This window comes from Camelus ferus, chromosome 1 (assembly GCF_009834535.1).
Source record: "Camelus ferus isolate YT-003-E chromosome 1, BCGSAC_Cfer_1.0, whole genome shotgun sequence".
Classification (NCBI taxonomy): Eukaryota; Metazoa; Chordata; class Mammalia; order Artiodactyla; family Camelidae; genus Camelus; species Camelus ferus.
The window spans coordinates 19,452,907-19,478,688 of record NC_045696.1 but is presented as its reverse complement, the minus strand read 5'-3'; the positions used below and the strand labels follow the sequence as shown (position 1 = coordinate 19,478,688).

The 25,782-nt window shown below is 32.2% G+C and overlaps 1 protein-coding gene across 1 annotated transcript in view; it reads left to right on the top strand.

Annotated features, from left to right (window-relative positions):
* The window catches only part of NCAM2 (neural cell adhesion molecule 2), a 433,297-nt gene that overhangs the window by 381,973 nt on the left and 25,542 nt on the right, over positions 1-25,782 (top strand). Inside the window, 3 exon segments of the mRNA XM_006192306.2 lie at positions 3,439-3,558; positions 5,575-5,696; positions 13,520-13,700. Of these exon segments, the coding sequence (XP_006192368.1) occupies positions 3,439-3,558; positions 5,575-5,696; positions 13,520-13,700 (423 nt within the window).

Sequence of the window (25,782 nt, the reverse complement as noted above, 5' to 3'; positions counted from 1 at the left end):
GAAAGGCAAGTCAAATTACAGATACAGGCTTTGCCTCCCCTGACTCTTTTTCTTTCCCTCTCTTTAAATTGGTCCCAATTTACAGAGTTCTTTCTGTCACGCAGTAACATTTATGTTCACACAATGCTAATAAGGCTCATAATAAAGGTTATTGTGCCAAAACCTTTGGAGTCAAAACTCAAAAACAGACTGACTTCTTGTATTTAAATTTTGTAAAACTGGCATCAGTAGGTTTACTTCCAGGCCTCTCCCCTATAATTTGGAAAGTCTTCTGTAAGACCTCCCCTATCCGCTTTACCTCTTGAGTGGTTTAGCCCAGCGATGTAAGAAAAGTTTACCCCCTTTTCTCCTCTCCTCCATAAACCGCTCTGCTGTGAAACTCAGGGAGTAAAGGGAAGAGTCTGAGAACAGGAGAAGAAGGGGAAACATGGGGAACATCAATTCTGAATTGATCATAATGTAATTAAAGAAGTAGGTTTCCCCTTGGCAGAGGTAGAGGGACATTCAAAGCTCCTCGTAATCCCTATGGAATGTTGGGGAAAGAATGCTGATAATCCAAGCCAGAAAGAGCTTTTACTGGAATTACTCAGATAATTCAAATAAATAGTGAAGTTGCTTTTGTGTGAATGTGTGTTGTTGTTTTAATTGTTTAATCCAAGTAGTATCTTCAATTTTCCCTGATTTCATATGCTCTGATACTTAGATAGCTCTACTGTTACCCATTTTTTACCTAAAAAGAGAAATAGCATGATCTACACTTCTGATGAAATGAAGAGTTTTATTTACAGTTAGAGTTGTGTGCTTTAAATTCGATTGCTTTTTTGTTTGATTGTATGAAGACAAACAGTTGAATGTAAACATTGCTATTTGCTCTCACCTACACAGCTGAGCTTACAGTCTGCCTCATAAAACGATGGTAGCAGCTACATCTTCACGGCACAGAGTATGGAAAGGATGTCACATACCAGAGTTGTCTGCAGCGTTACAGGCAACTATGGCCATCTCATATTCTTGTGTAACATAATCTCTTTCTCTATTATCTGTGTAAATGTTGATACTCGTAAGTATCACTGACTATTTTTGCCCATAAACTATTTTTCCACTAACCAGAGTCAAAGATGAATACATTTTAGACTATCCTTTGTTTTGTATTATTTCTCAGCCTCCACATAATATCCCCATTTGCATGGATAATTGATTCATAGTAGCGATTATTTCACAGATCACGATTTTTTTTCTATACCTTCTTTCAACCTGTTTTTATACTTTTGTTTCTATGATATTTAATAAAATGTCTCTTTTTAGAAGTTGAGAGACCAACTCAGCCCTAAGATTTAGTTGAATCGCAGTCGGTGGTGGGTTCAGGCCCGGAGCCACATGGCTCCTTTCATGAGTCTAAAGCATGCATCACTTTAGGGTCTTGTTAGAGCTCATTACAGTCTGACCATTTCCCACAAGAGTCTCTCATATGTCTACAAGCTACGTCGAGTCATTCTTTATTAGGTTAAAGAAGAGGATAGTCAGACACAAACTACTCCGTGACGCTATTGATTGTCCAAGGGTGCAAGCATTTTGTTTTAAGCCATGAAGAGTAAACATGGTTTTGTAAAGCATTAATCTCACTTTGGCTTTAAATTTGCTATATTTATTAATTGATTCAATGATAAAATATTATAAATTTTTAACTCTTGAATTCCTTGCTATGCTGACCTAAAGCAGAAACTTTCTCTCTTAAGGTCAATAGGATTCCAACTTCTTAGCATTTTAGCTGCCTAACTCTTCATTTGATTCCCTCTCCCTTTCCATAATCTTCATGACCAGCTTCATCTGTGCATGAGCCTTCTCTCCATTTAGCTGTATTTTTTGTCAAGCTGTTGTTATATATTTCACTACTCCAGGTCACCAGCCAGCTGGGTTTGGCTTTCCTGAAGAAGCTCACTGGTTGTTAGCCTGTTGGAAATAATTGGATTCAAATTTTGGCTTTCCAGTTTATTCTTGCAGCTTCTAATCAGTTGGATTTCCCTGCCAATCAGTCTTTTCCCAGTTGGCCTCCCTTAACTTTGACACCATGTGTTTTCATCTGAGGCTTTGACAAGGAAATGCATTCTCAAGCACAAGTTCAGTTTTTATTTACAAGAAACTGAGAAATACAAATGTAAATTTCACTAATTGGAAATTTATCATTTCTAATGATTTTGAAACATCTGTACTGGATTAAATAAGGTCTGATTGATATCCAAAACATATATTTTTCTGGTAATATTTATCTGATATATATGATAATATTGGGGAAAAGAAGGGAGCACAAGGAAATATCAAAACCAATTTATTAAATATGTTCATTTGGTGTAAAATGGAAAATGTTATCTAGTGAATGTATATTATAATGTAATTAATAAATTACATTAGAATTTTATTGAATGTGTACCATTTTCAGTCATGGTTCATGTTAATCAATAGTCCTATGAATATGACCCTGATTACTTATGACTTAATCTTTTTATTTTGTGATTGATTATATCCTTTATTATGAATTGATTATTTGGCTTGAAGTTGTTATGTAAACTGGACATAACTTTCTTTTGATTATTCATCAAAGCATTGTCAATTCCACTGGTTAATTTTTACTCTGTTTAGCAAAAGCAGTAAGGATAAAGGCAACTATGGAATTTTGTTAGCTCCGTCAAAGGAATTTTTCAAAATGAAAAATTTTGAAATCTGAAATTGTATTTAAGATTCTCCAGCAAACTAACAGCGCTGGCATGACCCAGGAGATGTTTCTAATAACTTTTATATCCCTGTATTTTTTCAGATTCTTTCTTCTCGTTTGTGTCATGTTGAATCCAGACCTGGTACAGTGTATAATTGAGAAGACATTCAGAAAGAAAATACAAGAGATGACAAGCTTCAAGCTAGCATTAAAAATAACTTGATTTGATTTGAGATTATTGAATAAATGATCTACTGCTGCAGCAGTCAACTTTGTGACACTTGGACATGACTCAAACACTTTATACTAGAGGCCAGAGTTCTAGATACTAAATGGCATATCTCCATTAAATTCTATAGAAATAATACATTTAGAGTAGATAAAATATTTGAGATGCATGCAATAAAGTATTTATTTAAATCTATCTTATTTCTTGAATATTAAAAAGATGAAAGAGAATATTTTACTTTCTACTTTGTGAGTGTAAGTATCACAAACGGAACTATTAATTTTCTTCTTTGAAAGTTACTGCATGTGTGTAGAAAGCTAAAACAGAGGTGAAGAAGAGGATTGTTCACAAATCATTCTCTTCTTATGTGTATTTCTTATTTTTTCAGATATTTCATGGGAAAATTTACGGTGATATTATTCACACAGCTTTGTAATAGGTTGATTTGTTTTACTCATTAAAATGCATTAATCATAGGCATATTTTTTTTTTCGTTTAGCAATGGTTGTTTTGAGCAACCTGGAACCAAATACAACTTATGAAATCAGGGTTGCAGCTGTAAATGGAAAAGGGCAAGGAGACTACAGTAAAATAGAAATTTTCCAAACATTACCAGTTCGTAAGTAATCCTCTCTATTTTGTACTGTTGCCATTCTCTTTACTTACAAATTTAAATGGGATTTTAAAATGCAGGCGAGAGGGGGAGGGTATAGCTCAAGAGGTAGAGTGCCTGCTTAGCATGCAAGAGATGCAAGAGTTTCTGGGTTCAATCCCTAGTACCTCCCCTAAAAACAAACAAAAATAATTACCTCCCTCCTCCAAAAAGAAAACAAAGAACAAAACTGAAATACAGGGAGACATTTCAGCACTTTGAGGGAGTGAACTATGTGTCTGTTGAAGTGGTTTCTGAAGATGGTTTTATTAAAAATAACTTTGTTCTGGAGCAAGGGGGAAAGAAAAGTACAGTTTGTACATTAAAATTACTTTCAGGAGATTATTCCAGTCAGGAAGGTGTCATACTTATTTATAGTCTGATTAATTAGATTGTAGCACTCAGACTATACTCTGTGAAAGGGTAGAAACGTTTCTATGTAACATGTAATATTCTGTTCCTTGTCTGAGGCATAACCATTGCCTTTAGCCCGTGAATTCCATAGGCCCTGAGTGGGAGGAAAAGGCACCACTGTATGAATCCATTGCAGTGGTGACAGCAGAAGAGTAACTATTGCAACCTCCACATTACTGTCATTACTGTCATTACTGTCCTGTTCTGGGTTATTTTAAGTCAACTGCATTACATGAAGTTAAGATAAATTAAACAATTTACATTTCCTTCATGTTGAATAACTTGTGAAAAAATGTGAGAAAACTTGAACATGACTCAATAAATACTGTTATGAAATCAATGCATAACCCTGCCTATTATATATACTTACAGAAAGCAGTCAAATTGATCGCAATAATTATCCTAACTTCTGACCAATTCTTTTCTGTTGGTTCTCATAAAATGTCAGATGTGTTCCCTTTTCTCCACTCCCGATGCCAGTGTCTTTTTCATTCCTTCTTTATTTTGTCACCAGGACGACTGCAAGTACATCTTGACTCGTAATCCTGCCTCTAGACTAAAATGATTCTAGAATGACTTAGTCTTAATTTAAATGGAAAGTCTTTCCATTCTCTTCTAACAGTCAGTCCTCAGCAACACCGCCAGTCACTTTACACCTTCCACCTCCACACATCTTTGCCTGCCGTCCTCACATCTCCTCCCTCAGCTGCCACCATGCTCTCTGCATCAGTGGGTTGAACTAAAGTTTGGTAATGTTGTTTTCTTCCCCCAAGGTCCTGTGCGTTCTGTCTTGATTCTTCTTCTTTTTATAATCTCCAGGATAGGTCAGTGGTAAGGTGCATGTCTAGCATGCATGAGGTCTTGGGTTCAATCCCCAGTACCTCCTTTAAATAAACAAACAAACAAACTTAACTACCTACCCCCCGAAAGTATTATAAGTATCTTTGATATAATACCATCTCTATGTGGAGAATGACATCACAGGCAGGTACTTTCATGAAGCTAGAATTTTTTAAAAAGATATTAACCCACCTATAGATTGGATGATGCTACAAAATTTCTTTATTCAAATTTGCATCTAGTTAAAAAAATGCTCATTAAATCAGATAACTAATTGCTAAGCTATTTGCTTTCCTGGTAAGGATATATTCCATACAGTTTGATGGTTTAATATGTTTATATTAATCCATGTTTGCAGAATGTTTACAGAATAAATTTACATTAATAAAATAAATGATTGCACATTACTAATACAGGAAATAAAGTTTAACACTTGTGTAATGCAGTGAGTTCTATTCTCAGAGGATTTCACATCAATATAAATAATATATTCGGTCCTGAGTTTTCACAATTTTGGCGTGAGACTTCTAGATTTACGAGTGTTGCTGTTTCTTGGATGGGGAAAAGGAGGCTCAGAGGTTGGATCACAACAAAGAGCAAATGGGAAACGATACATCAAGGATAATATCATAGAATCTGACACATAACAGTGTTGCTTTTATTTAAATGCAGTTTCTCTACACATACGAGGTGTGTGCAAACATCAAGAATGTTATATTGCTTATTTAGGTGAACCAAGTCCTCCATCCATACATGGACAGCCAAGCAGTGGGAAGAGCTTTAAACTCAGTATCACCAAACAGGATGATGGAGGGGCCCCCATTTTGGAATATATTGTGAAATACAGAAGTGTAAGTACCCTGTTTATTATCATTTGGTACAGTGTTTTTAAGCTGCAATAAATTTGTGTTGAATCACAGATATATCAGCAGAGAATGCATATTAAGTAAAACAATGATAAAAGGAAATCAGATAATTTTCTGTTGCTGAAATTCATCATTATAAATTGTAAAATGTTTGCTTGTTTATTTGTTTTTTGTTAAGTCTAAGCATAGATCATCCAAATAATGCCATGGTTTTCATCTTGTGATTTCTACACTTAGCAACATTTCAGAAATAAGGTATATTTTCCCCATTTTTCTGACAAGTTTAGCAGAATATTTCACCTTCCATTCTGCTTGATTTTAGTAACTTCAAGCTAAGCCCTCTTCTCAATTTTCTTTACTGTAGGTAGGATTAGAAAATCACACCTCAAAAGTAATTATTCATTTTTATAAATTATTAACAACTCAAAATATACTTGTTTAATATGGATTTTTAAAAATAAATCATTCTAATCAACATATAGCAAAGAATGGCCACACTGAACTTGAGAAAGAGGGAATAGATTTCTTCACATTTAATTACCAGTAACTAACAGGGGATTTCCAACAGCTCAAAGCTGTCTTGGGATGTGTCATCTGTGTAGGGAATGAAGGATGTCCTTTGGCTGCAGACTGATGAAGAAAGTCACCTGATTGACTTTGCCTTCAACTAAAAATGATGCCAAAGTCCACTAGAAGGGATTTCTGTTAACAACTTTACCATAAGTACCATTGAGTATTTGTGTCTAATGTGGAATATGTTAAATGTGAAACAAAATTTTAAATTTTGTAAAGTGATTTACTAATAATTATGGTTATCCCCATTACACTGTGTCAATTTTATTTATTTTTAACTTTTTTCCTTTTTCATATCCCCAAATTCACTTTAATTCATTTAATAAATTCCCTTAAATGTATTTCCTTCACAAAAACATGCTACTGTCATTTTTAATTCACATACATCATTTTTGTATTCTAACACCTACTCATTTCTTGCAATTTTTGAAATGCAGCCAAATTTAAAACTTTTTCTGGTTTCCAGTTAGCGTGATGACTTTTTGTTTGTTTGTTGTTTTAATTGTGTCTATGTAATGGTGGCCTTACAAAAGAAATTGAGAAATGTTTCCTGTTTTTCTCAACATTGGGCAAACCTGGGAAATTTAGGTCATTTTTTTTTTAATTGAAGTATAGTCAGTTTACAATGTGTTAATTTCTGGGGTACAGCATAGTGATTCAGTTGTATGTATATACACTTACATATTCCTTTTCATTTTCTTTTTCATTATAGGCTGTTATTAGATATTGAATATAGTTTCCTTTGTTATACAGAAGAAACTTGCTGTTTATCTATTTTATATATAGTAGTTACTATCTGCAAATCCCTAACTCCTAATTTACCCTCCCCCCTTCTCCGCTAGTAACCACAAGTTTGTTTTCCGTCTGTGAGTCTGTTTCTGTTTTGTAAGGAAATTCATTTGTCTCATTTTTTTAGATTCCAAATATAAGTGATATTGTATAGTATTTTTCTTTCTATTTCTGGCTTACTTCACCTAGTATGACAATCTCTAGGTTTGTCCAAGTTGCTGCAAATGGCATTATTTTATTCTTTTTTATGGCTGAGTAGTATTCCATTGTCTGTATACCACAACTTCCTTATCCAGTCTTCTGTCCATAGACATCTAGATTGTTTCCATGTCTTGCCTATTGTAAATAGTGCTGCTATGAACATTGGTGTGCATGTATCTTTTCAAATTAGAGTTCCCTCCAGATATATGCCCAGGAGTGGGATTGCTGGATCATACGGTAAGTTTATTTTTAGATTTTTAAGGAATATGCATACTGTTTTCCACAATGGCTGCACCAAACTACATTCCCACCAACCGTGTAGGAGGGTTTCCTTTACTCCACACCCTCTCCAGTACATATTGTTTGTAGACTCTTCAATGATGATCATTCTGACTAGTATGATACCTCACTGTAGTTTTGATTTGCATTACTTTAGTTAGTGATATTGAACATTTTTCATGTGCCTATTGGCTATTTGTATGTCTTTATTGTAGAAAAGTTTGTTTAGATCTTCTACCCATTTTTGATTGGGTTGTGTATTTTTTTGTTATTGAGCTATATATATGAGATGTTTGTATATTCTGGAAATTAAGCCCTTGTTAGTTGCATTGTTTGCAGATATTTTCTCCCATTCCATAGATAGTCTTTTTGTTTTATTTATAGTTTCATTTGCTGTGCAAAAGCTTTTAAGTTTAATTAGGTCCCATTTGTTTATTTTTTGTTTTTATTTCTATTGCTTTGATAGACTGCCCTAGAAGAATACTGCTAAGATTTACGTCAGAGAATGTTTTGCCTATGTTTTTCTAGGAGGTTTATCATGTCTTATGTTTAAGTCTTTAAGCCATTTTGAGTTTATCTTTGTACATGGGGTTTACATACAGCTGTCCAGCTTTCCCAATGCCACTTTCTGAAGAGGCTGTCTTTTCTCCATTGTGTATTCTTGTCTCCTTTGTTGAAGATTAATTGACCATAGGTGTGTGGACTTATTTCTGGGCTCTCTATTCTGATTCATTGATCCGCATGTCTGCTCTTGTGCCAGTATCATGCTGTTTTGATTGCTGTAGCTCTGTAGTATTGTCTGAAGTCTGGGAGAGTTACTCTTCCAGCTTTATTCTTTTTCTTCAGTATTGTATTGGCAATTCTTTGTCTTTTGTGATTCCATATAAATTTCAGGATTATTTCTTCTATTTCTGTGAAAAATGTCCTGGATAATTTGATAGGTATCCCATTAAATCTGTAGATTGCTTTGGGTAGTATGACCATTTACAATATTAATTCTTCCAATCCAAGCACATGGGATCTTTCCATTTCTTTAATTTCCTTAATCAGTGTTTTGTAGTTCTTCGCATATAAGTCTTTCACCTCCTTGGCCAGGTTTATTTCTAAGTATTTCATTTTTTTGATGCAATTTTAAACAGGATTTTTTTTCTTTCTTTTTCTGACCTTTCACTGTTGGTATAAAGAAACTGCAGCAGACTTCTGTATGTGAATCTTGTACCCTGCTACCTTACTGAATGTGTTTATCAGAGCTAGTAGTTTTTTTTTTTTTGTGGAGTCTTTAAAGTTTCTATATATAGTATCGTATCATCTGTATATAGTGACAATTTTACATCTTCTCTTCCAATTTTGTTCCTTTCTTGTCCAGTTGCTATGGCTAGGACTTCTAATGTTGAATAGATGTGGTGAGAATATGCCTACTTACTCTAGATTTTAGTGGGAAGGCTCTCAACTTTTCACCACTGAGTATTATGTTGGCTATGGGTTTGTCATATATAGCTTTTACTATGTTGAGATATGTTCCCTCTATACCCACTTTAGTTAAAGAGTTTTTAACATGAATGTTGAATTTTATCAAATGCTTTTTTCTGCAGCTATTGAATTGATCATGTAGTTTTTGTCTTTTCTTTCGTTGATGTGTCACATTGATTGATAATTTATTAAACTTAAGTTAATTATATCTAGATGTGTACACTCACATTTTTTTAAGTGCCATCAGTTTACTTTTGAAATATTTTCCAACAATGAATAGTTATGGACATAAATAGACCTATGATTTTTGGTAATTTTCTCTGCTGCTAGGGAAAAAAGTGATTTTTATTTATCTGTGTATTAATAGCATCAAATAAACTGTTGTCTGAATGAATAAATGCATCAGTGATTCAGTGAATAAGTTAATCTATGCTGTGCAATTATAAATGATCCTAACTAGACTAATAAATACGAGAATTAATTAATACAAGAAATAACATGCACTGTGTTAATTTTGTGAGTTGTGAGAACACAGAAGATGATGAATAGGAAAAATTAGATCATTTTTTTCCCTAAAGTAGTACGTGGGTGATGGAGACTAGGAAGTAGGTAAAGTAGTGTCCAGTTTACAAAATTTTACCAAGCTTCAGGACCTGAAACAAAATGATTTGAGTCAGCTATAATAATACCAAAAAAAAAAAAGAAAAGATAATAGAATTTGAAACTCTCCTAAAAACTTCCAAACCTCACATCTTTCTCAATCACAGTGGAATGTGTGTGTGTTTGTGTGTATAAATTATCCAGAGTGCTAAATCCCCTCTCTCATATTTAGAGTAGCACATGGAGCTTAAGGTCACATAAGTAATAAATAGCTGAATCAGGCTACCAGGAAGTCCAGGAGCCAGGAACTGCCTTACATGGAAATGTGAAGTCTTAAATCATAACACTCTGGAATCATAAGAACCTTAAAATTAATCAAATTAGTAGGAGCTCACCACCTCCATTGTCCTCTCTTTTTATAATTACTCAGTTTTCAAGTAAGATGATACTGACTATACATACCTACCCTGAGACTTTGAAAAGAAAGTTAGTGGATTTCTCCTTTGAATGAATAAAAACAGTCAAGAAGCCCTCCATAGATAAGAAAAGCAAGACCTTCTCCATCTCTCCTCCACTCTTCCTCCATACAGATGATAGTAAATATTTCCCTATGGACTGAGATCATGATTTTAGAATAACTTTTAAGATATCCCCTTAATTGTCACATGGCCCTGCTATCTATGTTTTGACAAAAAGGAATGCTTAATAAAAGCTATATCGAAACAAAATGACCATTTTTTTTCAGTAGCTGCCCTTCAACATTTAATTGGCTTATTAATAATGGCCCTATTCAGCAAATCATCTCATTAAGTACCTAAGGGAACATTTAGCAACTAGATTATCTTAAATTGTTCCCTTGGCATTTAAGTTCTGCAAATTAGGCACTCTACAAATGAATAGTTGAGATTTTGATGCCTAGGGGAGTATTTGGTAACACCCACTTTAATTTTTTCCTATTTTTTAACTATAGCAATTAAGGGATTAAAAAGCTTCCTGTCTAATGGTGAATGGGAAATGAAATTGATTTAAATTGAGGAAAATAATAGAACTCCCTTTAGACCCTTATATCACATCAGTCCAACTATCTAATATGGTGGAGGGGCTTTTAATTTGCCATGCTAAGAACTTTAACAATTAAGAGTTAAGTGATTGTCAATTTATACAAACTATCTGCACATCTTGGGCTCATCAGGAAGTTTCACCCCAAATGCTCAATTCCCAGAAATAATATTTTTGGAGGATTAGCTGAAGGACATGAAGTCCTTTTGTCTTTCTGAATAATAAATTGTATCCTGGGGTAATCTAGTTATCAGCTCTTGTCTTATTTTCTGGCTTTTTCACCCATATCTCTACTCAGAGCCAAAACAAAACTCAGCTCTGAATAGATACTCACTCTCACAAAGCACTTGATAGTTAAATAGAAGTTTCTGATTTACTGGGTTAGGGGATGGCTACAGAGGCACCTCGCAACTGCTTTGTGTCACTTCGCCCTTATCTAACCCTTCAGTCCTCTTACTCCTCACCCCACTTCCTGTATGTGTGTGAATATGCAATATACTGCATAACAAGTATTTGTATATGTGTATTTTGTTGTCTATAAATGCATGTTTGCATATATATGTCATATATCATATCATCTAAAATTATTTTTGAATGGAGATTTTTGTAAGCTTTATATTTTTGGTCAACTCCTATGAAGTATTTTTTCACATTTGTTTAAAACAATAAACCTACAGTGTTTGTTTTGACATCTTTCCAAGGTTTTCAATCATTGTGCTTATTTCTGGTTCTAAACTTCTGTGAAGGAATCACACCTTCTTTTCATTAACTAGGTGAGGACAAATGCAAAGAAAAATAGAAATGGAGTTTCTTATTTTCAGTGCTGGTGACATTTCTTCCCCAGAGGAAACCTTCCTAGATTCTGGATATATTTTTCTCCCTGTTACATGCTCCCAAAGCACCTTCTGCTTTTTCAAAGAACTTATGTCTTTCTTCTGTACTGATTTGTAAACTCCAAAACAAGGCACATTACTTGTTCACCATTGTGTTCATAGTTCTAGAACAACCTACTACCCAATAAAGACTGAATAAATAATTGATGGATACATCCATGACATAAGGGGACATTGGGACAATTGTGTCTGTTAGTACAGCTGTCCTAAGCATTTCAAAGGCAAACCTTGGTTCCTTTCTTAACTTTACTAGTCAGTTAGTGACTTAGACAACTTACAAGGATTCTGGTCCGGATTGTCCTGTTTTCCAGTGGCTTTTCCAGTACACTTCATAACACCTTTACTAATACTGGACACAAATCCAGTCTAATAATTTAGTATACTTATAAGTTTCAAAAAGCAAGGGAAATACTTCTTGTTTATAACTTTCTGTGCTTGTCCAAAACCCATGGCTTTCTTAAGCTGTTAATATCTTCAGTTTTAGAAGAAATAATAAAACAGGCCAACTGATATCCTTTGAAATAAAAGTTCTATGTAACCAAAAATAATTAAGAAAAGAGAAACACAGTATAGTATCAAAACCATATTGTTGTCTTCTTTTGAAGAACACTTTGTGCTTATAATACATCAATTTAAAGCAGTCATGAATTTAACTTCCACACTTTAATTTTAAATAATAAGTCTTCAAATTTCACTATAAATGGAGAAAACATTGTTATTCTTTGTAGTCAGAGAAACATTGTCAAATACTGGCTCAACATAAAGTATTACTGGGCTGAGTTCTGAGGTTAAAAAGATTGATCCATCTATCTATTGATCTGTCTATCTATCATTATGGCCTGGTTACAATTTACTTAGAATTACACCTCTGGGAAATTGAGATTTGCAATTGCGGTGATGGATTATTATTTGATATGTGATTTCAGAGAAAATATCATTTCATTTCTGTATAGTTATTGTAGAAATAGTTTCTCCTTAGTAATAGCTGTCTTTGCTAAGTGGTTATGATTCTTAATGCCCTGGAATATACAGTGTACTCAATTTTCCTCACTCATCCCTCATGAAAGCTAATGGAGGCAGCTGCTAGCTGTAGTAGAGACGAGGGACACAAGGCAGAGAGGTTACCATTTAAACATAGGAAAATGTTTAAATGGTTAACATATGGTGCAGCTGAATGTTCACATTGTTTAGGATAGTTTAATCCATAAAGTTATATCAATTTATTTTTCTGTTAATTGCAGTCTTACTACTTTTTTTCAAACAAAAGGTAATTTAAAATGTCATGTGGTCTAAAACATTTATTTTAGAAGAAGAATCAGGATTTGAGTGTAGAATGTTCAAGGATAAGATAACATTTTAAAATTTCTTAGGCTTATAACCTATTTAACAGGTAATAATTTTTTTCTTCCATGGTGTTTCAGTATGTCTAAAACATAATAATAATAAAAAGAATAGTGGTAATTTGAATCTATAAAAATAATCCAGATTTTGTTTGCAAGACACTTTACCCTCACCTACCCCAAACCTTAAACAATAGTCTCTGGCAATTATTTTAATGGATATGTTAGGTTTTCCTATATAATATTTTAATTTTTTCCTGTTCACATGATTATTAATAATCAACAAAGTGGCTAAACAGCAAAGTGATGTTTGTGAAATAAAAAAAAAATCCTGATAGAGAATTATCAATTGCTGACTCATCAAGGATTAATTATGAAATTACCACTCTTTAGCTAATTTAAAAACCATTGTAATTTTTATGTGAAAAATCTTAGAAAGGACTTCATCTATATATAACTTCACTTATCCCTGTGGATGAGAAAATATCTTTCTTTGATTTAATAAAACCACCTGTTCCATTTCAAGGTAGATGAAATATTTTTTTAAAAGATCACAACTTTAGTGCCTGTGTATTTACAAAATATATTTGTATTTCCTTTATAGAAAGATAAAGAAGACCAGTGGCTAGAGAAAAAAGTTCAGGGAAATAAAGACCACATTATTTTGGAGCATCTACAGTGGACAATGGGGTATGAAGTTCAAATTACAGCTGCCAATAGATTGGGATATTCAGAACCAACTGTCTATGAGTTCAGCATGCCACCAAAGCCCAACATTATTAAAGGTAAGCCAACCGTATGCCTTATCAAGCCGAAAATAAATATCGTGTTATCTTTTATAGCCTCTCTGAATTTTTTCTTAATATTGAAAACATAATTTTACAGAAGCAAGCATAAATTCTAGGGTCTGCTCATGATTATTTATGTATCAAAATTTCTCAGTCTGTCTTGCCATGGAAGATTGGTTCATTTGTAAGTGCACTTTGACAGCTTTAGTGGTGGAAATGGTGGGGAGAGGATGAGCAGAGAGGGGATTGAGGGGTAAGAGTGAAAACCAACATAGAAAAGTTTTGTTGAGACCAGAAAAAACCCTTAGCAAAGAAGACAACTTCTCTGCCAAACACACCAAGTCTAGTCCTTCACTTTTGGGAAGACATGGCCAAAGATAATGGTGAGCCCATTATGCTTGACCAAACAAGCTGCTTGGAAAGATTCAGTCTATCACATAATGAGGCAGAAGCAGCCACAGACATAGCCCCAGAAAGAACTATGACTAGAGTTCCAAAGAAGCTCATAGTGTCGCAGGACATTCATCGTTAGTCACAGCGCACTGGGAGCTTCTACCTTGGTTAGGTAATAGTGCTTACATCATTACATGCTAGTGATACTATCAAAGTCCACAGGAGGGATTCGAAAACTGTTTTCAGATATGTGCTATAAAGGTGAACATTCAAGAATGTATTCTGATTCAAAGTCAGTTAACTCTGTTAGTGAGTTGTCATATTGGTCATATTTTAACATTTATTGCTCTTTACATATCATATTTAACATTTAATGGTAAAGTTTTGTATGTACATGCATAAATATATATACACATATACTCTCTATTTAGATAAGTGAACTGCATATTCATAAACATGGCTGATTTAAGTCATACTATAATAGAGTATCAGTGTTGTTCCATAGTATTTTTGAGACTGGAAAAATAAAATCTGTCAGCTCAGTCTTGCTATTTAACCCTCTTGTAATTTCAAATTGAAATTAATCTCATTATTACTGCTTTGTTATATCATACATCATTTTTTTAATTGAAAGTAACTTTATATAATTCATCTTTCTATTAAAAAGTAATTACTGTTAGTTATGTGGTTTGAAAGTAATTGATATCATGGCTTTGTATTCCTAGTATTAATAACTTCTTCCAATTATAATTTGAAATTAGGAAGTTGGAACTATCTAGAAATAATATGGATATCTTGCTTTGTACTGTCAATTTTTAAAAATTTACAAAGTACCTCTGCACTTATTATGTCATTTTATTCTTGAATCGGAGTTGAACAAGGGAGAGTTATCCTCATCTCACAGTTTTGAGAGGTTAAAGGATCTGTTCAAGGTCAGAGCTACTTTAAATCAGATGACAAATCCCATGCCCTTACAAGATGATACACCTAAATAAGAATAGTTGAATGAACAATCAAGTTCATTGTTTCTGTGAGCTTAAAATATCAATAACTGCTTCTACAATTCTAATGCATTATGTCTGTAGTAATTATCCCCTATGCAGATAACAGGAATATGATAAATGATTGTTAATATGAGCCAGAATCTTCAAAGGAGGGTTGCAAGAAAGAATTCCATCTACTTAAATCTTTAATTTAGCTCATATACCTGGAGGAAATAATTATGTTTATCAAAAGGAAAATTAATACTTTATAAAGCTGAAGGCAACATTTTAGTTATATTTTATAGATAAAACCCAAACTGTAAAAAAAAAAATAAAAGATTTTAGGCAGACTGCTTTATATTATACTCCCAGAATCTTTGCTATTTTATAAGAAATTGTTGTTAATAAAGCCAATAATAAGTATAGACCAAAAGGTAAATAAATAAAAACAGAATATATAAATAAATATATATATATGTGGAACAAAAATAACTAAAATATGTCATGATACATTTCCCATGAAAAACACTTTTCATATCAATTTTGGAAAGTCAGCTTGTGAGCAGTACCCAGAAGGAAAATGGTTTATAGCTTCAGCTTTGCTCTTGTGTTTAACTTCTTTTGATATGTATTTCCTTAGCTCTAAGCTAGTTTCTTCTGGTTTTGCAATGTTAAGATTTATTGATTTATTCATTCATTCCAGTTATTTATTGGGATCTGGCTTTGTGACAAGCACTGTGATGAGTACAGAGGAATTATCTGTGAAAAATGCAGAGCTGGTTCCAGCACTCCAAGATTGTACAATCTAGTAGGGAAGATAGATATTAAACAAGAGTTAGAATAACCACCAAGTAATTAAAACGAAGAGTTGTGCTGGTGCAGTGTGCCGCCTCTGGCAAGTGTACCTAACTAATGGGGGTATTTGGGGGTAACGAAAAGATTCCCTTGGAAAGTTGCTTTCTAAAAGAAGCTTGTAGGGAATGAAACTTCCAGGGAAAGTGTCTTATATGGAAGAAGTCTCTGAGAGAAGAAGGAATTTAACTGTTTTAGGAACTAGAAAAATTATGGTTGGCAGAGAACCTGTAGGTAAGTCAACAAAAGTAAGGATAGAGAGGGACCTGTGACCCATACAATCCAAGGTCTTCTCAAAACCATGTAAATAATTTTAAAACAGATTTTAAAAGTAGTAAGAAATCATTTGAAGCAGGGAAGTTATATGAAAAGATAGACATTATAGATAGACTAATTTTGCTCACCTGAGTACAAGCAAGAGATGGATGAACATGAATGCTTGAAAAAATGTGTTAACAGTTGAAAAAGGAAATGAATAAATCCTAGGCACATTGTAGATGTAGAGTAACCTGCCCATGTAACAGATGGGATTCAGTAGATATTGATGACTTTTGAGTTTCTTGCTTGGGCAACTGGAAAACTATTGATATCATTTCTCAGGATTCTACAGAATCTTATAAACAAAGCAGAGTTTGAAGAATAAGGATTAAATGTAAGATCAGTTTGGTATTTGTTAAGTTTGAAATGTCAAATAGATGTTAGATATGTGTGTATGTAGCTAAGACAACCATGGCTTGGAAACATATATTATGATGTTGTCAGCCTTAACAAGTGACTGGTATTTAAAGCCTGGGTGAGAATAAAACCACGCAATGAGTAACACCTAAGCTCTATGAAAGGAAGTTGATGTCTGTGATACTCACAGATGTTCCCCAGTACCTAGAAGGGCAACTGGTGCAGCATCAATGTTCAAGGGGTAGGCGGTTCTTGATTTACTGAAGAGTAGAGGGTTAAGAACTGCATCCCAAGGAAATGTAATTGTATAGAGAAAGATGAAACCATACCACTACCCTTGGTGAGACTAAGATATTTTTCAATTCCTGGAAAAATACAAGACTGCAGTATCTTGGGAGTTAAGAGACAGTCATATTTCCAGAAGCCAAGGCGTAAATCATGTTTGACCCTTCTGATGCTGCTGAGAGGTCAACAAAACTCAATTGAAAGAGACGTGAAGTGTACTAATTACATACAGCTTTGCTGAAGTGGATGAACGAGAAATTAGTTAGGAGTGGGCTGAGAATTGTATGGGAGGTTAGCAGGTTTAGACTCCATGTTAATTTAGTGCTTTCAAGAAACTTTGCTATGAAGGTTAGCACAGGAAAAAAAAAGTCAGTTTTAGAAGGACTTTTATGATGAAAAGGGCTAGAGCGTGTTTCACAGCTGATGAAATGGATCAAGCAGTCAAGGAAAAGTCAGACACACAGATGTACAAATGAAGCTATCTGAGAAGATAGGAGATAGAATTCATCCCCTCTGAACTATGCTAATACAAAACCAGAGCAGCTCACTGGGAAAGGGGGAAAAAATAAAATATTCATTTTATCTATAAAAAGTCACAAAATAATGTCCAATTTACTGTGACTAAATCCACAGACTGGTAAAGTCTCATGGAAAGCCAGATCAAAGACACACCATTATAGATCAAGAATTACTTGATTTAGCTCTAGAAAATTTCCTGGGGGCAATTTTAAAGGCTGTGATGGTTGATGGTGAATTTGTGAGCCTTTAAACTCACAATTTCCTAAGGAGTTAAAATTATGAATCAGCAAAATAAGAAAAAATGATATTTTTCACATGCTTTCATTATACTTACTCATGTAATTATATAATTTCTCACTCCATTTTAAAATAAATATTATAAATTCAAACTTAGGCTTCAGATTAGTTATATGTAACAAATGAGCAAACCTTAAGTCTTTGGAGAAGATAAGGAGTTTAAAAGTTAATTTAGTTTGTATTTTTTTAAATAGCATTCATTGTAGACTGTCCAAATAAAGTTTACAGACTTTGAATTAAAAATTCCATTAATTGTGTGCATTAAGATATATTTAACCTTTGTAAGCAACAGACTAAATCTAGAATACATTTATTTGTTGGACAAGGGAGCTATTTTTAACAATAGACTCACCTTAAATTCATATATAATATATTCTATTGATAATAATGGCTTTTCTATGTATACATCATAGTGGATACCACATTTCTCCATAGGTTATGATTCTGGTTTAAAAAGTATTTTGTGATGAATAATGTTTTCTCATTTTCACTTATTTAGAGACATGTTTATTTTGAAAGATGTGTTTCTTGATTCGCATAGAAATAGAGTGTGCAAAATCACAATCATGATCCCTTTTGTAATATTCATACAGCATAATTCCACCTCACTTTATTTTATAAACAATGAAAATATTGACTAGTGATGACTAAGTCTTATAAAAATGATTACAAAATCACCTATAGAACTAGAGGCTGATAAAATTATATTTACTGACTTACTTTGTAATTTTAATAACTAAAATATTATTAACATGGTGGAATGAATATAATCTAATGCTTTAAAATTTTTTGGAGATAAACTTATTTTGAAAAAATTTTTTCACCATTTCTTTTGGCTTACAATGTATTTAGTATTGATTGTTTTAACCAAAAAAAAAAGAAATAACACTTATTATCTTAAAGTAATTGCTCCTTTTTCTTCTTTTGTTACTATGAATTGAAGATATGTCTAATTTTAACATTTACTCTCAATATAATTTGGTGACAAATAATTCCATTCATATATTCTAAAGATCCAATGGTAAAATAATTCTACCAGCTGAAATCGAGCATGTACTACATCCATGAGAGTTCTTCAAGTTTAACAGGCTAACAAAGAAATGACATGAGTTGCCACTAATAAACATATTGCTAAAAATTTTTTAATTAATTTGTATTTTCATGGACTTTTTATTATACTTAAAGTGAACTTTATAGTAAAATTATTTTGATGACATTCATTTTTAGTTTCAACAAAACTAGTATACCCTTTCATCTCTGAGTAACTCAACATGAACAGAAAACAAAACATTCAAGTACATGGCAAGTACTAAAATGTTTTCTTAAATTTAAATTTATGATTGTTTTTGGAATATAAATTAAAGAAATTTCAAAACAATGGTGAAACTGAAGTTCAATTAATTGGGAAGAACTTCAGTTTAACCATCTGGAAATCTCAGTCAAATCTAAATATCAATAATACATGCAGAACAATATGTATTTGGCTTAGCACATAATGCCAAAGTAATTCAATAAATTTATTTTCATGATCTTTGGTTCTCAAAATTATTTTAAATGAGTAACAATAACATATGTCTAGAGTGTGCCCACAGCCAGTTGAATTAATGTTCTTTTCTTCTTATTGCAAATTTTTATCGTGTGAACTTAAAATTTTCACTTATATGTCTTGGTACCTCATTCATTATTAAAAGTAAAACTACTTTTATTAAATACGTTCTAAGAAAATATGGTGGAAAAAAAAAAGGCTATCAGTAAACATTGCAGAATATGATGAACTCATATTTAAGTAGCAGTGTGAATTTACCAGTAGCCCGGTAGAATGGTTGATGACCTTTCTCTAATAAGTTTTATCTTCAATAAAAAATATTTAAGATGTTCACATTAAAGGAATCAGTGATAGAACTAAATGTCTGAGTTATTGAAATAAACATTATTATATTGAGCCTCAGTTATGTTTTTAACATGTGACAGCTATTTAGAAATGCTTTATACTAGATTTTTTTATTCTTTGTCCTGTATTAAAGTAATTTTTTGTAGGTAATGGCTTTGTGTAAATCTTGTATTAATTATTTTCTCTTTTTTTTTCTTTCCTACTGTCACTATTCTCTTTTCCTTTATTTTCATGTTTATAACTCTGCTTTTTTTCTTAATTGTTTTGTTCTTATTCTACTTTCAAAAACAATTTTCATCATACAGATAAATGCTGTGAAGCAAATAAAGGCGAAAATGGAAGCCAGTCATGGCAGCTGAATGCTGCTGGGTTTTCTTTCATTCTAGCCATAAGTGTGTCTTGCATGTTTTAATGTCGTTGCTATATCTTATGGTATTCCCTTTTATCATCTGCAAGTTTACAAGGCTAATCTAAAATTATAATAAAATATTTTTTAAGGTTCAACTAATTATGCATGTATCCTCACCCGTCAACAGTTAGCCTCTTTTCCCTTCCCCAAATTGTTAACCTTTAAAGTAGATAATTTGTCAGAAAAACACTGAAGAAAACTGAACCAGGATTGTTTCTTTCAGGTACCAGTTCACAGCATAACTTGCTTCATTCTAAAGTTTTCTTCAGTTTCTTAAAGTTAACCTTAAATATCATGTCACTTTTACTTGGAACTTAACTATTTGCTACATCTAATCTTTTCTTTGATTATTTTGCAAATACAACTCAATGTTCATGGACATACGTTGCATAAATAGAAATTTTATTATGTTGAATTGTGGATCTTTTATATTGGTTTTAATTGTTACTCTTTTAAATATAAGTTTCAACTTTATAAATATTTATCATATTTCATGGTGTTTACCATTTACATGAGACATAAACCTGATAATTTTTATTATGTTAGATGTGATTCCTGTTTTGCTGCCTTATTTTCCTTTTATTGACCTAAAATGTCATAAGGAGTAAAAGTGAAGCAGAGTTAATTTTCTTCAGTTTGACCACCAATTTTTGAAAGTCCAGACATTTTTTTAATGAAGTGAAAATATCTTAATGCAATTGTACCAAAGTAAATGATAAATTAAATTTGAGTACGTTTATTAAGTTGCACCTGTGTACTAGATTTGGATACTATTTTGAGATGGTATCAAGTATTGATGTTCTAGCAACATGTATATTTATTTATTTATTACTTTTTCCTGAGTCAATTTCTTTGCAAGGATCAGAGATAGAAGTAAATATTTTAGCTGCCATTTTCAAGAAGATGAAATTGAGAGGAGAAGGTATTACTAGATTCCAGCTTTCAGAGCAAGCTGGATTTGAAGGAGTAGCATGATTAATGCCTTTTGTTTTCACATTTTCATTTATTACAAAATGAGAAAAGGGTGTTTTGCATTTTTCACTCCCAGCTGCACTCTAGAAGGTGACTCTTACTACTCAGTCAGGACAATTAGAAAGCTGTCAGATTTACATATATTCCCATGAGTGACCATAACTTACATGGTAAATCAAATTACTGAGTTCTGGGCTTCGAGATTCATTCATCAAAAACAATTTGTTTTGTTGCATGAAAGTATTCTCTGACTTTATTTTAAAGAAATACCTACAGGATTCTATCATGTAAGGTCTAAAAGTAGACTTGCCTTTGGTAGTCTATTCTTTAAAATTTGTCTTTTCCAAACTCTGCTGTTCACTGCTGTACGTCTTTCTTCTGAGCTAGCATCAGACCTGTAGAGTGCAGAAGGGACTCACCCACAAAGTAAACACACTTCTGCTTTTCTTTCTCCCTTGCAGAGACAAAGGGGATTTCCTAATTGCAATTCTCGCAGTATAGGAATTTAACCTATTTATTGGAAATGTTCTGTTTTAAAATTATAATAGCTAATGTTATGTTTATTATAAAGAACTGATTATAATTGCATATTACATTCCATGATTGCATATTACATTCCATGAGTTTGGATAAGACTTGTAGATATGTTGAATACTAATATGTAGCAAGTGCTGAGAAAGAAAGGAGTTTAAATAACACGTTCATGAACAATTTTTCTCATTCATTATAACCTGACTAGATCTCTCCAGTAAGTTGTAAATATTTCCATGAGAAATCATATTGAAATTATCTTGATTCAGGACATGACTACAAATGCTTTCTTGGAAAACATGGAATATGTCTTTAGTAAGATAAGAGATTTTTTTTTTTTAATTTTACATTCTATAACTACCAGGTCACCAACAATGATATGAAGGACACTCAGTCTGGTTTATATGATACCGAGACTGACATTTGAACAGTTCAGAAAATAACCTAAAATTAAAATTCTGATATCTTAGCAGAAGTGTTTACATTTAATGAGTTGTTCATTTAGATTTTATAAGCATCTAAGTACCGATCAAGTTATTAATCCTAAAATTAATGAGCAGTCTATCATTTGGCCCCATGTTCATTCTTAGATGAGCAGTTATTATACAGTTCTAAGATACGCATACATTTAAAAAATATTCTGATACATCTTAAAATGATAGACTCTGTGCTTTGCCTTACTTCCGTAAGAAATGGGAAAGCACAAACTGTAAACAATGCAACTACTGCATTTTGAAAAATGAGATCCTAGAGATTGTAAATTACTTTCTCAGATATTTTTAACATCTTAATAATATGTAATTGTTGCTGAATTATCATTTTTATTACTTGAACTTTACTCTTGTTATATGTAATCATGAAGTCTAACTGGCAGTACATTTTTGTATAATTAGTGTCTGTCTATAGGTCTAAGTAACTGAGATTATTGGTAAGCCATACATAAAAATTCTTCCTATTATCATCCAGTGCTTTTTTTTCATTCAGTGGACTTTTAAATAAAAATCAGTGTCTAAAATGTATAAATGTAAATTTGTGTAAGGTGAGTCTTATTTTATTCATTATAAATAATCAGAAGTATGTTTCTATGTTTATCGACGTGTATGTCTTATCATCAAATGTTAAATCATTTAAAAAGTTTGTTTTGACCGTATTATACCAGTTATAAAGCTAAATTGATTTGCTTATGCATAATGGCCATTATCTGTATGTGGAGTATCAGGATTAATTTTTTATATACAGCTGTGTATCTCGTTTTTTCTTCTCCTAACCTTTTCTAAGTCTGTCTTCTATTTTCCATTTATCGTTAGGTCTTACTGGTCTCCCTACCCCAATACAAGCTCAATACTTATTTATCAGATAGCTATAAGGCCCACCAGACTACATTTCAGATATGCTAACAGAGTATGCCGAGGAGGTAGCAATAAATTCTTTTTTCCTATGAAATTTTTTCTTACAGGCAAGAACCTTCAGTAAATTGCCATTTTTGATCCTTTCTGTCCTAATACTCTTATTCATTGGGAATATGTATATTTTATAAAATCTATACCCATATTCTTTCCAAAAGCATTATTTATGTGCACATGCATTCATTGCTGGTAGACATGAGCAAGACTGAAATGTTTAATGACTTATTTCATTTTTCTTAATTTTTTTCCTGTTTTTTGTTAGCCTCAAGTATCTCAAGTGTTTAACCATTTTAAATAAGCAAATAAATAAATTCCAGGCATTGGATTAACATTTTGTATGTATAAGTCAGTTATATATAAAACAAGTATTTGTTCCAACAGATAATTTTATTGCAGATAATTTTGACTTTTAAGTATTCAGCAGTTCTTTTAAAATAAATAGTTAAAATTACAAGTACGCATAGTAGTTCATGGACAGTTCGGGTCAACTTGGAAATAATTATACAATTCAAATATTTTCTATATTAAGAGTTCTTATTGATTAATTATATTAATTATACAAAACTAAAATAAGGAAAATTCCGCAATATTTTTAAGTCTGATTAGTTGGTCTGATTATTCATTTGTAAGCAACAAAATATAGGTGCAAGAGAAAATTAGGCCATGTGCTTTTGGATCTGGATAAGTACTTTCAGATATATTATTCATTAATATGGTGTATCTACACTAAGAATAAAGAAATAAAAAAATTTAATTACAAATTATTTTAGTAATTCCAGATGGATATTTATCAATACAATAGTTAAGTATGTTTGGGTCTAGCTTTCAAGAATAGCTAATATTATGTATAATATTTTTAGTTTGTAGTAGTTAATTAAGAAATACATCTAGATATGTGCAGTTATCTGAAGATTTTTGCCTGTTTGTTTTTTGGTTATGATATTAGCAGTATTAAGAGCTTTAAATAAGTAATCTGTTATGATACTCCCTAAATTGAATATTATCACGTATAAGTTTTTTGCCCTTATATATTATGATTCCACTCAGTGAATAAAGATACAGTATCACAAATTTCATATAGGAATGTGTCATTTTGTGTATTTTATTATGGTTCAGATCTGTGAGGCATAATGTAATATCCTTGAAGCCACCTTTGAGTAAGTGCAGATTAATTAGGCTTTTTCTTAGTTGCTTTCTTTCCTTCCATTCTTCCTTCTAATTCTTTCTAATATTCTGTCTCTCCCTCCCGCCCTCCCACCCTCCTCGTTTCCCCCTTCCCACTATCTCTCCCTTCCTTCCTCCCTCTCAATTTCTGGAAGTATCTCTTCTTTTTATGTTAATCACTGTTAAGGTTTAAAATCTCAGAATTTGTAGTATAGATATGTGTCATGAAACTTTCAACTAAGGCTAATGCATTGAATGGGGAGCTTAATTTATGTATTTAAAATGATTGGAGATACAAATATTCAACAAGTAGCCACTGAAGTAATTTTAATGTAAATTGAAATTAGTAAAAAGCCTATATCTAAATCAGCTGATTATGTCATTAAAAAAGAGTATTATTTAATCATTATTATTGCTTGATAGTAAACCTTAGAATTCAGAATATACTAGCAGAGTAAATTTTAGGTCTTAAGTAAATGAAAAAAAAAAACTTTTTAACATCTAATTAATATATTCACTTCCAAGTTATTATCTAAACTAGAGTATTTTTTCTAAAGTTAACACTTTTAACTTTTAAATATAAAGTTGTGTCTTTTTTACTTTAATGGTACTTAAAAGTGATATACTACATAAAGATTATTAAAGTAAGCAGCATCTCAATATTTATGCAAAGATTCAGTAAGTTTAAATTTACTTTAATCATTCTGAAATAACACAGAATGGGAATTTACATCAATGCTGTATTTTTCAAATACCCTTGGTTTCCTTATCTTACCTAAGATTATCAGCCAGATCAAGATCTCTGGTAGTAATCCGGACCCTCCCTCATGGCTTTTAACTAAGTGGAAGCCTAAAATGTCTGTATCTAAATGTTACAGAAAGAGTGGATTATTCTGTAACATCAATTTTTAGCTACTATTTAGTGAAATTGAAAAAAAATAGCCAAGGAAAGCAAATATGTTCAGGAGTCCTATTAGTTTATCTGTGGTGATCTGAACTGCAACTGATGGCCCCATGTCTTTGTTGGTAGACTATTATTTGATCAACTTTTTAAAGATAACGTTCATTCAAGTGGAATTAAATTTTATTTTAAGTGTGAACTAATCTAATACTGGTTGTATAGCCTAGTATGTTGCAAAATTTAATTTTTTATGTTCAAGTTAAATTCAGTTATTCTTTCTCATTCCATTTTAATAGAAATATAGTTACATATTGCAAACATTGCATTATATTGAGGTAGCATAATTTTTTTAAAATTACACCATATTTATTTTATTTAGTATATGTACTAAATGGGCACTATGAAATAAATCTCTAGCAAATCCTTTTTTTCTAAGAGCAAGCAACTAAAAACTACTCTTTTAAATAACATCCACAATTCATGAACTTCTTTCAAGAATATTTTTATCTCATTCTTACGTTGATTTTATGTATAACAGTTCTGTTTTAAAGTGACTATTTCTGATCATTTTAATTGCATCTGTTTTCATCATAGCTTATTTTCTTGAAATAAAATGTACGTTATAAATGTATTGTCCTTGGTATCATCTCTTATTTAAAACCCCTGACATAATATCCAGCACTGTGTGTAATCCGATGCATGAGTTTCATAGTATATTAAATGTCATTTTATTTTCTGTATCTCTGTGTCTCCATTGTTGTAATAAAGAAAACTGAGGAAAAGCTTTGTTATACGTGTTTT